This window comes from Neofelis nebulosa, chromosome 17 (assembly GCF_028018385.1).
Source record: "Neofelis nebulosa isolate mNeoNeb1 chromosome 17, mNeoNeb1.pri, whole genome shotgun sequence".
Classification (NCBI taxonomy): domain Eukaryota; kingdom Metazoa; phylum Chordata; class Mammalia; order Carnivora; family Felidae; genus Neofelis; species Neofelis nebulosa.
The window spans coordinates 6,599,742-6,616,442 of NC_080798.1; the positions used below are offsets into that span (position 1 = coordinate 6,599,742).

Sequence of the window (16,701 nt, forward strand, 5' to 3'; positions counted from 1 at the left end):
TCTTTTTATATGCTGTTGAATTCGATTTGCTAGTATCGTATTGGGAATTTTTGCATCCATATTCATCAGGGATATTGGCCTAGTAGTTTTCTTTTTTTACTGGGTCTCCTTCTGGTTTAGGAATCAAAGTAATACTGGCTTCATAGAATGAGTCTGGAAGTTTTCCTTCCCTTTCTATTTTTTGGAATAGCTTGAGAAAGATAGGTATTATCTCCGCTTTAAACGTCTGGTAGAACTCCCGTGGGAAGCCATCTGGTCCTGGACTCTTATTTGTTGGGAGATTTTTGATAACTGATTCAATTCCTTCGCTGGTTATGGGTCTGTTCAAGCTTTCTATTTCCTCCTGATTGAGTTTTGGAAGCGTGTGGGTGTTTAGGAATTTGTCCATTTCTTCCAGGTTGTCCAGTTTGTTGGCATATAATTTTTCATAGTATTCCCTGATAATTGTTTGTATCTCTGAGGGATTGGTTGTAATAATTCCATTTTCATTCATGATTTTAACTATTTGGGTCATCTCCCTTTTCTTTTTGAGAAGCCTGGCTAGAGGTTTATCAATTTTGTTTATTTTTTCAAAAAACCAACTCTTGGTTTCATTGATCTGCTCTACAGTTTTTTTAGATTCTATATTGTTTATTTCTGCTCTGATCTTTATTTCTCTTCTGCTGCTGGGTTTAGGCTGTCTTTGCTGTTCTCCTTCTAGTTCCTTTAGGTGTGCTGTTAGATTTTGTATTTGGGATTTTTCTTGTTGCTTGAGATAGGCCTGGATTGCAATGTATTTTCCCCTCAGGACTGCCTTCGCTGCATCCCAAAGCGTTTGGATTGTTGTATTTTCATTTTTGTTTCCATATATTTTTCAATTTCTTCTCTAATTGCCTGGTTGACCCATTCATTATTTAGTAGGGTGTTCTTTAACCTCCATGCTTTTGGAGGTTTTCCAGACTTTTTCCTGTGGTTGATTTCAAGCTTCCTAGCATTGGGGTCTGAAAGTATGCATGGTATGATCTCAATTCTTGTATACTTCTGAAGGGCTGTTTTGTGACCCAGTATGTGATCTATCTTGGAGAATGTTCCATGTGCACTCAAGAAGAAAGTATATTCTGTTGTTTTGGGATGCAGAGTTCTAAATATGTCTGTCAAGTCCATCTGAACCAATGTATCATTCAGGGCCCTCGTTTCTTTATTGACCGTGTGTCTAGATGATCCATTTCTGTAAGTGGAATGTTAAAGTCCCCTGCAATTACCACATTCTTATCAATAAGGTTGCTTATGTTTGTAATTGTTTTATATATTTGGGGGCTCCCATATTCAGTGCATAGACATTTATAATTGTTAGCTCTTCCTGATGGATAGACCCTGTAATTATTATATAATGCCCTTCTTCATCTCTTGTTACAGCCTTTAATTTAAAGTCTAGTTTGTCTGACATAAGTATGGCTACTCCAACTTTCTTTTGACTTCCAGTAGCATGATAGATAGTACTGCATCCCCTCACTTTCAATCTGAAGGTGTCCTCAAGTCTAAAATGAGTCTCTTGTAGACAGCAAATAGATGGGTCTTGTTTTTTTTATCCATTCTGATACCCTATGTCTTTTGGTTGGAGCATTTAGTCCATTTATGTTCAGTGTTATTATAGAAAGACATGGGTTTAGAGTCACTGTGATGTCTATAGGTTTCATGCTTGTAGCGATGTCTCTGGTACTTTGTCTCACAGGATCCCCCTTAGGATCTCTTGTAGGGCTGCTTTAGTGGTGACAAATTCCTTCCATTTTTGTTTGTTTGGGAAGACCTTTATCTCTCCTTCGATTCTAAAAGACAAACTTGCTAGATAAAGGATTCTCGGCTGCATATTTTTCTGTTCATCACATTGAAGATTTCCTGCCATTCCTTTCTGGCCTGCCAAGTTTCAGCAGAGAGATCCATCACGAGTCTTACAGGTCTCCCTTTATATGTTAGAGCACGTTTATCCCTAGCTGCTTTCAGAATTTTCTCTTTATCCTTGTATTTTGCCAGTTTCACTATGATATGTCGTGCAGAAGATCGATTCAAGTTACATCTGAAGGGAGTTCTCTGTGCCTCTTGGATTTCAATGCATTTTCTTTCCCTAGATCCGGGAAGTTCTCAGCTATTATTTCTTCAAGTACACCTTCAGCACCTTTCCCTCTCTCTTCCTCCTCTGGAATACCAATTATGCATAGATTATTTCTCTTTGGTGCATCACTTAGTTCTCCAATTTTCCCCTCATACTCCTGGATCTTTTTAATCTTTTTCTCAGCTTCCTCTTTTTCCATAATTTTATCTTCTAGTTCACCTATTCTCTCCTCTGCCTCTTCAATCCGAGCCGTGGTCGTCTCCATTTTGTTTTGCAGTTCATTTATAGCATTTTGTTTTAGCTCCTCCTGACTGTTCCTTAGTCCCTTGATCTCTGTAGCAATAGATTCTCTGCTGTCCTCTATACTGTTTTTAAGCCCAGTGATTAATTTTATGACTATTATTCTAAATTCACTTTCTGTTATATTGTTTAAATCCTTTTTGATCAGTTTGTTAGCTGTTGTTATTTCCTGGAGATTCTTTTGAGGGGAATTCTTCCATTTCATCAGTTTGGATAGTCCCTGGAGTGGTGCGGAATTGCGGGGTACCTCCCCTGTGCTGTCTTGAATAACTTGTGTTGGTGGGCGGGGCCGCAGTCAGACCTGATGTCTGCCCCCAGCCCACCACTGGGGCCACAGACAGACTGGTGTGTACCTTCTCTTCTCCTCTCCTAAGAGTGGGATTCACTGTGAGGTGGCGTGGCCCGTCTGGGCTACTTGCACACTGCCAGGCTTGTGGTGCTGGGGATCTGGCGTGTTAGCTGGAGTGGATCGGCAAGGTGCACGGGGGCGGGAGGGGCAGGCTCAGCTTGCTTTTCCTTTGGTGATCCACTTCGGGAGGGGCCCTGCAGCACCGGGAGGGAGTCAGACCCGCCACCGGAGGGATGGATCCGCAGAAGCATAGCGTTGGGTATTTGCGTGGTGCAAGCAAGTTCCCTGGCAGGAACCGGTTCCCTTTGGGATTTTGGCTGGGGGATGGGCAGGGGAGATGGCGCTGGTGAGCTCCTTTGTTCCCCGCCAAGCTGCGCTGTGTCGTCTGGGGCTCAACAACTCTCCCTCCCGTTGTCTTTCAGCCCTCCCACTCTCTGTGCAGAGCTATTAACTTATAACCCTCCAGATGTTAAGTCCCGCTCGCTGTTGGAACACACACTGTCCGGCCCCCTCCGCTTTTGCCAGCCAAACTCGGGGGCTGTGCTTTGCTGGTGGGCCGCCCCTTCGCCCCGGCTCCCTCCTGCCAGTCCGTGTAGCACGCACCGCCTCTCCGCCCTTCCTACCCTCTTCCGTGGACCTCTCGTCTGCACTTGGCTCCGGAGACTCCATTCTGCTAGTCTTCTGACGGTTTTCTGGGCTATTTAGGCAGGTGCAAGTGGAATCTAAGTGATCAGCAAGACACGGTGAGCCCAGCGTCCTCCTACACCGCCATGTTCCTGACCAATCTCTCTCTTTAGCAATTTTAAATCTAGTCAGGTTGAAAGCCAATTCCAGAAACCAAAGAACCAATTCAGAAAACTCTTCCTCAAATCTTGTTTCTCTAGACTCACTAACAGCAGAATGAGTAACTGCTTGATACACTCACATGGAATCCTACACAGCAATGCCAGGGGATGACACACAGCAATATGCAGCCATAAAATCCCAAACAACGTAAGAAATGTTAAAAGTCAAACACAACACACTTAATGCTCTATGAATCCTCTTTACATAAAATACAAAACAGGCCAAAACAACCTATGCAGTTAGAGGCCCAGCAGTGTTTCCCTTATGAGTGGTGACAGGGAGGGACAGCGAACGAGGGCTTCTGGGGGTTGATGATATCTGTGCATTGATGTCTGTGCTGCATACAGAAATGTGATCAGTGTGCATAGTGTTGTTGATCTGTGTACTGTATTAGTGTATCTGTGTTTGTAAAATTTTAAAATACATACCACCAATAAAATCATGAGCTATTGTGAGACTTATGCATAATGTCCTTACATTATCAAGAGGGAGTTTAAACAGACTAAAAAGACTGTGATTAGTTTTTCAAATCATACTGAACTGTCTAGACTGAGACCTAACAAATACTAAGTGTACACTTCCAAAGAAAAGGGGTCAAATGTATACTTGCTTTTAAAAGCTTTTTCCAAACCTACAGGAATTGAAGTAGGAAGTAAGAATAAAGCCAAAAATAAGAATAAAGTCAGAATAAGAATTGGAGAACTTAAAAGTGTTTTTTATGAAATTTAGAACAAACAGCACAGTATATTCATATCAGGTAACATATACTTCACGGTTTGTCTTTATTAGGACTCTCAAAAATGAGTAAAATCTGATAAATGGTCACAGCAAAGAGGAGCTGGAGGAGACATGACCACCAAATGCAAAGTTTCATCACATACATGATGTGTTCTCTGTTGGCAAGTTAGAGGCCTCCGTCTCAATCGCACTGTCTCATGCACTATCACCTCTGTGCCAGAAGGGGTGGCTGACATAACCCACCAAATTCAGAGCCTGGTCTCCCAGTGAAGTTCACTGGAACTCTGGGCACATCCACAGTGCACAGTCCCTCCAGGAGTGAAGCAAAGATCCTTGTTTCCTTGGTTTCCCATCACATATAAGGAAGCCCAGCCCTTCCTGGACTGCTGGTGTATGAGAGACAGCACACATCACTGTGAGTCGTTGGTGAGTCGTTGGAGCCTCTGACAAAGGGAGGCAATCTCCATGGGAAGCCCCACGGGTGTATGAACTTGGGCACTCTGCAATATAACTATATGGTGTACTTTTTAGAATTAGTGATTATCTTGTTAGTGAGCTCTCGTCAAGTAACCCTTAAAAACCTTGGGGTATCTTGGCGTGGTATTACAATGTTGGGAAGTGTCAACATGGACTCTCCTTCTGACAAGGTTAGAAGGGCACCAAAATTCCATGTCCCATGGAAAGTGCATATTCACAAATGAAGACATATGGGTCCTAGGAACATGTCAGCTTGAGAAGAATCAGTGGTACCTACCCCTTTAGAGGAAATTTTAAATTCCACACTATAGCCAAAGTCAATGGCACTAGGAAGCCACAATCATCAGAAAGTGTCCTAAAAGCACGTCCCTGTTCACTGATGGTTTAGGTAGGCTGCACCCTCATGGTGTCCAGTGGGCCACTGGGTCTGGTTAGTGTCAGTGCTGGCTCTCCAGATCTGAAATCAGAGGCAGTTCCTTCCTCCATTGGTCACATCTCAGATTCCTCAGCTGTTGCCAGGGGTCTGGCTGTTAAGTGTACCTCTTGGAAATCTATGGCAGATTACGGACCATCTTGCCTTTCTTGAGTTGTGACCCATGGAAACCAACTGCAGTGCTGAAATACTTGTCTGGGTTACTCATTCAGATGCCCATGGTGAGGCCTGTTCTTTACACAGTTTGCCCAGAATCAAGCTGCTGACTGAGACTGAGGTATCTGTGATTGGCACACTTGTGACTCCTGGTAAAAGTTGACCCTTCTGTTTTTATGACTCATGAGGCCCGGACCTGTGTGTGGGACCACTGACACCCCCAGCCCCACAATTAACACTGGTGCCTCATCGCAGCTGACACTTTCAATCCACCTGTCAGCTGCCACCAGTTACACAACCTGTGCTCTTGAAAATAACGTGTGTCATATCCTAAACTTTCTGGAGCATTTGCATTCTGGGCACAGTAAGTCTCTTACAGAAAAAACTAGCTCCAAAAAATGAACCAGTAGTCCAACACCACCTCCCTAACCTCTGTCATCTTGATCAGAAATCCCAGCGATGGAATGTCTTGCCCAGAAATGCACACCTCATCTCAGCTTCTCCAAGATAATGAATAATGGAGGAACCAGGAGGTTGCATGAAAACATTTTCAAACTCCAAGGGCTACTCTGACCCTTTCTTGCGATAATGTGTCTTTCTTTCCCTTTAAGAGCAGCCACAGAACATCCTGGTTGGTCATGTTCTCAAGGGCATCACAGAACAACGAAGCCGAAGAGATCACTCAATTAGGTATTGAGAACTGTGGTGGTGATTCAGTGTTGTTGTTGTTGTTATTTTAATAAACTATTTTAGAACAGCTTTAGATGCAAAAATACAAAGATGATACAGATTTCCTACAGATACTCAATTTCATTGAGGACTTATATCTTACATCAGTATCTACACTCGTGATAACTAATGAAACAATATCAATGCATTTTTCTTAACTAAAGTAAAAACTTTATAAGCATTTGCTGAATCTTTACCTAATGTCCTTTTTCTGTTCCAAGAAACCATCCAGACACTAAATCTTGTTTAGTGCTCATTTCTCCTGAGTTTCCACTTTGCTGTGACAGTTTATCAGATTTTTCTCATTTTTGATCATCCTGACAGACTTGAGGAGTACTAGTTGGGAATCCCGAAGGGCCCTCCGTTGCGATGAATGTGATAAATTTCTCATGATTATTGTGGGGTTCTGTTTTAGGGAAGAGGACCGAGGGTATGATATGCCATTTCCAGTACAGTATATCAAGGGTACATTCCACCAACATGACTTATCACTGTTGACATCAACCTACATTCCCTGCATGAGGTCATGTGTATGAGGACTCCTCGGTGAGACCTACACGACCCCTTTTCATACTGTACTATTTGCAGAGAAGTCACTGTGTGTGGCTGACATTTAGGATAGGAATGTTATGTTCTGCCTTCTTAAGGATAAAGTTTGTACATAAATTATGTGAAATTCTTCTAAAAAGGAGATCTCATTTCTCTGTTATTTATCGTGAGATTTCTTCATATCAGTTTAGACTCATACACATTTGTTTTATACTCCGAGTTAGAATCCAATACTGCTTCTTCTACTCTTTTTTAAAATCAAAGAGTTAGGGGCACCTGGGTGGCTCAGTCAGTTAAGCAACTGACTCCTGATGTTGGCTCAGGTCATGATCTCACTGTTCATGAGATTGAGCACTTCATGGATCTCTACAGTGAAAGGACAGAGCCTGCGTGGGATTGTGTCTTTCTCCCTCTTTCTCTGTCCCTCCCCCGCTCCCATGTGTTCTCTCTCTCTCTCAAAATAAATAAACATTTTAAAATATAATAATAAAATGAAGTGAAAGTGTTCCGGCTTGACCATGAGGAGCTCTTTCGGGTGACTCCCGTGTCCCTCTGACATAGCCCATTTTTAGAAACCGAGTTGTTTGGCATGTCCTGACTTATGGCACCGCAGCTCTGTAGGCTGATTTCATACACGTCCTGTCCTAGTCCAGGCTGCACCGTCTCTCCAGCAAGCTGCTGCTGTGGGAGAACCGTGTCATGGACCAAGGCATGGACACTAGGTATGCTCACTGCTCCTGGGTGTCACTGTGTTCACACCCTCTCAGCTCAAACACCAAGAAAACCTAAGTGTGTGTGCTGAACCGCTCGTGTGCACATAGGTAGAAACGTGTGTGTGGGGGGGCGATTTGTGTGCATACAGAGCCAACATGACTTCAGGCTGATGTCTCCAACTCCAACCCATTCCTCATGGATCATTCTATGGGATGGCCACAAGAAAGCGGAAGTACAGGGAATGACATGGAACATTCCGAGGTAGAGGAGGAGGGACACCTGGATGCCTGGGAAGGGAACACCATACACAGCAGGAGATATGGGGTGGGGGAGAGGCGGAGTATTAAGGATCATTCATTTTACAGGACTCCCCCTGGACAATGGCATTCTAGGGGGGCTGCACGGCAGGGACACCATCCCGCTAGGCCTGGAGGACAACACTTCCAGACAAAGAACATCACCCTTGGGCTTTGAAATCTAAGGGAATTTTCCCTCCTAGATTTTTTACTTACTGGGGACAGGTGACATTTCTTCTTTCCAGTTTCTCTATGCTTGTCTATGCTCTCCCCATCCCACCACTGTATTCAGGAAGCAGGGAATGTGTCTGCATTCATAGGTTGATAGGTGAACAGGTTTTTCACAGGATGAATCACATCTCAAGTCTTAATCACACTACTTAGGTGATATTTAGATGAGATTTGGGACTTAGAGTTGCTTCCAAAATAAGTTTACACTTTGGAGCTACTGGAACGGGGAGGAGGGGTGAATGTATTTTGTCAGTGAGGATATGAATTTGGGGGGTCTTGAGGGCTGAATATTATGAACCAACCTTTTTCCCCCTGAATTGATAGGCTGAAGTCCTAAATCCCAGGATCTCATTACTCGATTGTACTCACTCCGACTGATATGCCCATGAGTACACTCCTGGGTAACCACTCCATCTCACTCCGGAGTCAAGACCAAATCCGCTTTTTCCATTAAGCAGCACTGATTAAACTGCCATCTTCAGGATACCAGGCACCACAATGAAACAAAACTGCTTCATTCATCGCCACTTTGTCCACGTATGTCCCATACTCAACCATTTGACGAAACGTCGGCATGCATCAGTGTCCACCTTTGAAACTCCTCTGGTTCCTTCTTAGAATTTCTATGGACTTTGGGGCACCTGGGGGCTCAGTCGGTAAAGCATCCAACTTCAGCTCAGGTCATGATCTCGTGGTTCATGAGTTTGAGCCCACATAGGGCTCTGTGCTGACAGCTCAGAGCCTGGAGCCTGCTTTGGATTCTGTCTCTCTCTCTCTGCCCCGTCCCCACTCACATGTTCTTTCTCTCTCAAAAATAAATGAAACATTAAAAAAAATTTTTTTAAGTATTCTATGGACTTTTTCAGCAAATGCAGTGAATATAAAACGACATTGTGCACAAACATACTTTATATATCCCCAGTAACACTACAGGATTTTGTGTTTTGTATCCAGGAAAAGCAGCGTCTGGGGAGAGTATAGTCTCGGCTCATAATGAAAAAGGGGCAGACAGTTGGAAAACACACAGAGATCACCACAGCAGTGTTCACCAGCCACAAACTGGGATTATCAATATAAGCAACACTAACATGAAAGATGGAGGAGAGGGAGTGGAAAGACACAAAGGTGCTCACCAGGACAAGGATGCTCTGAGTGGCTCTGGACTCAGCAGAGGATCTGGGGGAGACATTAGTGCTGTGAATGTGCTGGACCCGCTGCTTGTGCCTGTGCAGGAGGAAGACCATGGAGCCACTGGCCCAGATCATGAGAACAGAAAATAAAACCTCAGGGACTACTATCAACACTGCATAGAGTAGGACTGTCATTGCCTCCTGATGGATAGTAAAACAGTACCCCAAATCTCCTTCCTGTGTGATGTTTTTGGTGCTCCATTGGCTAGGCATATATAACACATACAGAGGAAACACTAAATTTATAAATGCATAATGATTCCAGCAGAGGAAAATGGAGAAGCCAACATATTTTGGGGCTTTGACTTTAAGATCCTTCCAATAGCAGTTCATCGGGCTGATCGTGATGGTCTGGAAGACACTCAAGAGGCAGGTGCTGCTAATGGACAACCCCCTGCCCACTCTCTGAACGTACAAAAAAAGTTTGCATGCAAATGTAGTGAAAAAAGATTTCAATCCCAAAGCTGCCAATGTCTGGGGGACTCCTTCAGAGAGAATGACCAAGGAGTTGGCTATAGTCAAGTGCATGAGAATCAAACGGGTGAACCTCAGCCTGCGTTCAGTGTGGTAAACGGACACGTAATGATAAAGAAGAACGAAATTGCCCACAATTCCAACTGTCGTCTGTGACAAGAAGATTATTCCTACTGTCAAATGCCCTGAAGCTAATCTATCATACATGTTTTCCTTTATATTATGAACAACAATCATTTCTCTGGGCAAAGCCTCACTGAAGGTTTTTACACCACAAATAACATGAATTGAGTGCTCCGATTTGATTGCCATGACTTCCTGTGATTGGAAGAGATGGAGAGATTTGTAGTCTATTTAACTGAAAAGTCCACAGTAAGGATGAGGTGCTGTTATCCTGGAGAAGCAATGACAGGTGAGAGCAAATGGAAAGAAAGCACAAGGCAACATTTTCAGAACCTGAAATGTGCAAGTTATATTGGAAAAAGGAAAACTTGATCACTATCACTTCCTAAAACGAATTAAGTCTGACTGGATTGCTTACATAAATCTTAAAGGTACAATGGATTCATCCTGAAAAAGAAAAAAAAATGTCTATACCTTAGAACACGATATTATTTCTTGAACAGCACAGGGCACATTAACCATGCCAGTAAAATGACTTTGTATTACATGAATGGGTGGTTCTCATCCAAACATCCCCACCACACACACACAATTTGTAACCAGCAGAAAGAATTCCTGAAGACCACACAAGAGAATAAACAATGGACAAACCGTTTCAACAGAAACTTCAAATAAGAGGGTACTCAATAGATAATACAGGTGTAAAAATGTTCTATGTCTATAGTAGTCACATAATTTCAAATATGACACTACCGCCTGGTGCCATCAAACACGACATAAAAATCTAAAACAAGGAGGACAGGGGTGCCTTGTTGGCTCAGGTGGAAGACCATGAGACTCTTGATCTCAGGGTTGTGAGTTCAGACACATCATTGGGTACAGAGATTACTAAAATAAACAAACTTTAAAAAAAAGAATAAAAGGAGAATGAGAGAAACAACAAGTCTTTGCAAACTTGTGGATCAACCAAGAATCTTGAAACTACTGGCAAACATTAAAATTTGGAAACTGTGTGGTAGTATAAACTTTAGCTATCTTGGATATACTATGTCCCAACAAATATACAGCTATGAATATACTCAACAAAGTTTGTCTGCTATCCCTAAAAGACTGGTTACAGAATTATATACCAGCACTACTCGTTACTCATAGTAGTCCAAACTCAGGAATACCCACTTCCCATTAACAGGACCAGCCATCAGTGAATGTTTTCATAGTCACACCATGGAGTCTTCTACAGCAGATCTAAAATGCTAACAAGACTACGCAAGAATACAAATCAATTTTCAAAAGTCATATGGCATGAGAAATAAGTCATCATTACACATTCAGGCAGTATGACTCCATTTATATCAAGTACAAAATGGGAAAAGTGATCTAATCTTTCCAATCTTGGAGAGTTATGAATCTATGAACCTATTCCCAAACATCACAATCCTACAAAGATAGCCAAGAAAACTATACCCGTGGGGACAGTGACTTAGAGAGAACACAAGAAGATACCCGGAATTCTGACAACCACCTGTTTCTTCATCTTGGAATTGCACACACCGGTGTGGTCACTTGTGAAATACCAGTGAGTTGCATCATTAAAACGTGTAGATCTTCTAGTTTTTTAAATACAAACCATCAAAATAAAATTTCAGGGAGCTGAGAAGATTCTGTGCATGTGTTTGGCTGGCTCAATGAGTCCGTACAGAAAGAAAACTTATGGACCAAAAGGTCCAGATTGGAGGTCAACGATGAAACATCACAGAATAATAATGGTGCTTATAATGGGTCTGAGATTTGGTTTAAAAAATTTCAGGAGAGCAGCATCCTAAATATTTGTTCCTTCTTGCTATATTTGCCATAGGAGTAACGATATCTACCAGCACATACAGGGTCCGCAAAGGACAATGGAAATCCCAATATCCTGGGGAGGCTTTAGCTAATCTCCACCCACCTGGAGGTCTCGGGGCGAAGAGGCAGCTGGTGCCAATGAACACACCCTGCCAGCGTTGTGAGGACAGAAAACAGAAGTGCACTCAGAAATGCATCGAAGAATGTTTCAACTCATGGCTGCCAATGTCTTGGGGACACCTGTAAAAGGAAATGACCAAGAAGCAAGTATAATCAGGTGCCTAAGAATCACATCTCAGGATCTCAACCTGGATTCCCTGTAGAAGAGGAAAAGACAGACGATGGTAAAGAAGGGAGAAAATGCCAAGGATTCCAACCATCATCAATGAAGAGGAAACTGTTCTCATTGCCAAATCCTGGAGTCCATTCTGACAGATCCCAGTGAGTAATACTGGTCTTCAGAATCCGAGTATCCTGCACTGAAACATGTCTTTTCGACTGCATGTATCATATCAGTTGAGACACATTATCTCTGGGAAACATATTTACTTCAGTTTGACTGTGTCAAGGTGCCTCCCACAGGGGAAAAAATAATCTTTATATTTTTTTAACGTTTTATTTATTTTTGAGACAGGGAGAGACAGAGCATGAACGGGGGAGGGTCAGAGAGAGGGAGACACAGAATCTGAAACAGGCTCCAGGCTGAGCTGTCAGCACAGAGCCCGACGCGGGGCTCAAACTCACGGACCGCGAGATCATGACCTGAGCCGAAGTTGGCCGCTTAACCGACTGAGCCACCCAGGCGCCCCCAAAAAATAACCTTTAAATACCACTTAAAATGCATGAATCCCTGCCTACTACCATACATATGGAATCTTTTTTCTTTTCCTAAAGGCATGATGGAGGCACGAACATTATTTCCATGGCAGAGATAAAGACAAGCTAGGCACACAGGGTAAGCAATCTAAGTTCACACATTGGTTAGGGGCCGAGTGGAGACTGGAACCTGGCACGTTGGAGCGAAGACACTGTCTGAACCTCTGTGCTCCACTAACAATGCACGTCAGCTGTGCCTTCAAACAGTCCAGACGCATATTTAATTTTGCATTTATACTTTTCCATCTTATTTCACACTATATTTTATTTTATATGTTTGGTGTAAAAAGCATACATTTTTCATTAAGGATATTTTATTTAGGTGAATAACATAGGTAAATAAAGTTTTAATATAATAAAGTTCAGAGGCATGAATTACAGGCTAATCCTGCAGGAGACATCCCTGTGCCCACATTAGATTTCATAAATGCAGTATTTGCTAACAATACTTTGGCAGTAGAAAGAGTCATTTCCTGTCACAGTAAGAACAAAAGTCATGGCTTCCACACACACAATATTACATCATAGTACCTTGTTCTCTAATCAACGGTTTATAAAATCCTACTATAAGATGAAACAGTTATTGATGATTATGTTTTAAATGCTGAGGTATTTTAACAAAATGTGCATTGAGTGAAACTATTAGCACTAAGGCAAGATTGTAAAAGACAGTAAAATACAAGACACACGTAAAATGGTTCTAAGAATATGGAATTGTGTGTGTCACGTAAGTTTAAAATCATTAGAATATTAGTTCTGAGACTGGGATTCATATTAGAATATTATTAAACCAGAGAGAATGAGCCAAGATTCACCTGCCCCAGGCACCTCTCGTCTGGTCCCATAATTACAGTGAACTTTGCCCCAACTGACTCTTGCTTCCTGCTCTGGTATGATGTCATGGTTTTGTGAGTTCGAGCCCCATGTTGGGATCCCCACGGACAGTGCAGAGCCTGATAGGGATTCTCTCTCCCTCTCTCTCTGCCCCTACCCCACTCTGCTATCTCTGTCTCTCTCAAAATAAAGAAATAAACGTATTTTTAAAAAAATTCTAAAAACAGATTCATCTACACGATCTCTGTAAAGGATTAGAAAACTGTTTCTGCTCTACCCTTCTCTGTATTATAAGCAGAAGGCATTGTAAGCACACCTCTACTGACACTGAAAACTCTCAGCTCACACCCAAGGAACTAGTCCACCTCCCTCTTTAGCTCTTCCCCTGGTCTGTCCCGACCCTCAGGATCCCTTTCCAGACACGAACACTTACTCACACGTCCTTCCTTACAGGCGCTGCCTCTCCGTCTGACAGAGAAAGAACTCACTGGACTCGTCACGTTGAAGGATGGGGGCGCAGCGTGAAGGTCACAGCAGCCAGTACGTGTGAGGGAGGGAGGCAGCCAGACCAGAGATAAGGCTTTGTGATCTGTGACCTCCCCTCCCGTCAGAACTGCAATTATCATTTCACACGTGGTGGCAATGACAGCACAGCCTTCGGTAGCTGACAATACTTCTGAAAAACTTTCTCCCAGGACTAATTACCAAATCCAATTACAAGTTTGTGAGTATCTCCAAAGAGACTGTTGTCTGCTTTAGGAGGGGCTCTTACTTTTCACGATCCCTGATGGCAGAGAGGGGCTCACAGGGAAGGAGCAGTAAATACTGATGTCAGACAACTAAGGGACTGGCAGTGAGTGTGTGTGTCTCACAGGCGTCCCCAATTCCTGGCGTCCCCGATACCTGGTGGTGCTCTGGTGGGAAGGGCAAATCCCCAGGAGCAGCGTGGGGCCGGGGAGGTTCTTGGGCCACACAGGGAGAAGCGGTTCCACTGCTGGAAGGACACTTGGTAGAGGCTGTGAGGCCACCTGGGCCCAGCAGACCCCACACAATGGTCGCATTCGCTGGTGCTGAACAAGGTCATTAAGGGTGAAGCCTGGTGCCAGATGTGTGCTGTGATTTTCCATAATCCCTGAAATGCTGCTGCTACACTATCTCGTGAACTTTTTCTGGGGCGGGCTGGCACCTGGCTGCAGTCTCTGGGCATCAGCAGCAGCACAGTCCCACAAACTTTCCTGGGTGGGGCTGGCACCCGGCCATGGCTCGGTGAGACCCTCCAATGAGTCAAAGCTGCAGTACCTCAGAAGTGGGGGGCCGGGGAAGGCAGTCGCATCTGAGACAAAACTCAGGAGAGAGGTACTACCTGGGGCTTGGTCAGGGACAGCATAAAAGTGGGGAGTGAATGAAAGCTGAAGACAAAGGACAGGTGAGCGATTGCTGATCAGGGAGAAGAGAGTTCCAATACTAGAGACTGGGTAGCTGGGTGACGCCATTTTCACCGCTCCTGCACATGCGCATACCCACCTACAAGCGCCACAACAATCCACCCCAATAGGCTGGTAGCGCCAACTAGGGGAGAATGGAGCCATTACACTAAGCCCCGCCCAACTGGGCCAACCTCACTCTTCAAGAACAGAAGTCTCAACACCTGCTTAGTTTATGGACTATAAAGCACTTCATAGTCTGACTTCTAGGGGAAAAATGAAGTAATTTCAATCGTATTTCAGTCTGTTAGGAGGCCAATCTATTCAATTTTCTTTTTCTTCCCTTTTCTTTTCTCTTTTTTCTCTTTTTAATTTCCTTTTTCTTGATTACAATAGGAGAAACAATTCATTTTTATTTTTAATTTTTATTAAAAATATTTTTATTTTTTTACTATATTTTTTACTTTTGTTTAAATTGTTCAAATTCTAGGGGCGCCTGGGTGGCGCAGTCGGTTAAGCGTCCGACTTCAGCCAGGTCACGATCTCACGGTCTGTGAGTTCGAGCCCCGCGTCAGGCTCTGGGCTGAGGGCTCGGAGCCTGGAGCCTGTTTCCGATTCTGTGTCTCCCTCTCTCTCTGCCCCTCCCCCGTTCATGCTCTGTCTCTCTCTGTCCCAAAAATAAATAAAAAAAAAAATAAATAAAAAAATAAATAAATTGTTCAAATTCTATTTAATTCCATCATTTTATTTTACTCTACTTCACTATATTCATTTCTTCAAATTATAAAACGATTTCCTTTTTTATCTTCTCTTTTGTTTCTTTTTTCTTGAATACAGAAAGAGAAAGAATTTTTAATTTTTATTAAAAATATTTTTAATTTTTTTCTACTATATTTTTCACTTTTGTGTAAATTGTTTCAAATTCTAGTTTACTTACATCATTTCATTTTAGTCCACTTCAGTGTAATCATTTTTTCAAATTTTCAAACAATTTCTTTTTTCTTCTTTCTCCTTTTTTCTCTAATCCATCAAGCAACTTAAACACCCAGACCAAAACACACCTAGGATCTAGCATCATTCATTCAATTTGTGTGTGTGTGTGTGTGTGTGTTTGTTTTTAATTTTTTAATTGTAATATTTTTTTAATTTTAATTTTTTTAACTTTAATTTTTTAACCTCATTAATTCCTCTTCTCCCTTCAAAATGATGAAACAAAGGAATTCACCACAAAATAAAGAGCAGGAAGAAACGACAGCCAGAGACTTAACCAACACAGATACGAGCAAGATGTCTGAACCAGAATTTAGAATCATGACAATAAGAATACTAGCTGCGGTCGAAAATAGATTAGAATCCCTTTCTGTGGAGATAAAAAAAAAAAAAGTAAAAACTAGTCAGGATGAAATAAAAAATGCTATAACTGAGCTGCAATCACGAATGGATGCTGTGGAGGCAAGGATGGATGAGGCAGAACAGAGAATCAGTGATACAGAGGACAAACTTATGGAGAATAACGAAGCAGAGAAAAAGAGGGAGATTAAGGCAAAAGAGCACAATTTAAGATTAGAGAAATCAGTGTCTTGTTAAAAAGGAACAACATCAGAATCACTGGGGTCCCAGAAGAAGAAGAGACAGAAATACGGGTAGAAGGGTTATGTGAGCAAACCATAACTGAAAACTTTCCTAATCTGGGGAAAGACACAGACATCAAAATCCAGGAAGCACAGAGGACTCCCATTAGATTCAACAAAAACCGACCATCAACTAGGCAAATCATAGTCAAATTCACAAAATACTTAGGCAAGGAGAGAATCATGAAAGCAGCAAGGGAAAAAAAGTCCTTAACCTACAAGGGAAGACAGATCAGGTTTGCAGCACACCTATCCACAGAAACATGGCAGGCCAGAAAGGAGTGGCAGGATATATTCAGTGTGCTGAATCAGAAAAATATGCAGCCAAGAATTCTCTACCCAGCAAGGTTGTCATTCCAAATAGAAGGAGAGATAAAAAGTTTCCAAGACAAACAAAAAT

At 42.6% G+C, this 16,701-nt stretch overlaps 1 protein-coding gene and 1 long non-coding RNA gene across 10 annotated transcripts in view; both read right to left on the reverse strand.

Annotated features, from left to right (window-relative positions):
- LOC131499938 (uncharacterized) overlaps positions 1-16,701 on the reverse strand; it is a 115,364-nt gene that overhangs the window by 91,680 nt on the left and 6,983 nt on the right. For all 9 annotated transcript variants that reach the window (XR_009256105.1, XR_009256106.1, XR_009256100.1 and 6 more), the window contains exon 2: positions 11,640-11,776. This is a non-coding gene — a long non-coding RNA (uncharacterized LOC131499938). The remainder of the gene's footprint in view (positions 1-11,639; positions 11,777-16,701) is intronic.
- Positions 8,780-11,633, reverse strand: LOC131499892 (vomeronasal type-1 receptor 4-like). Its single transcript, XM_058708443.1, has one exon. The coding sequence runs from the start codon at positions 9,881-9,883 to the stop codon at positions 8,816-8,818; it is 1,068 nt and encodes a 355-aa protein (XP_058564426.1). The 5' UTR covers positions 9,884-11,633; the 3' UTR covers positions 8,780-8,815.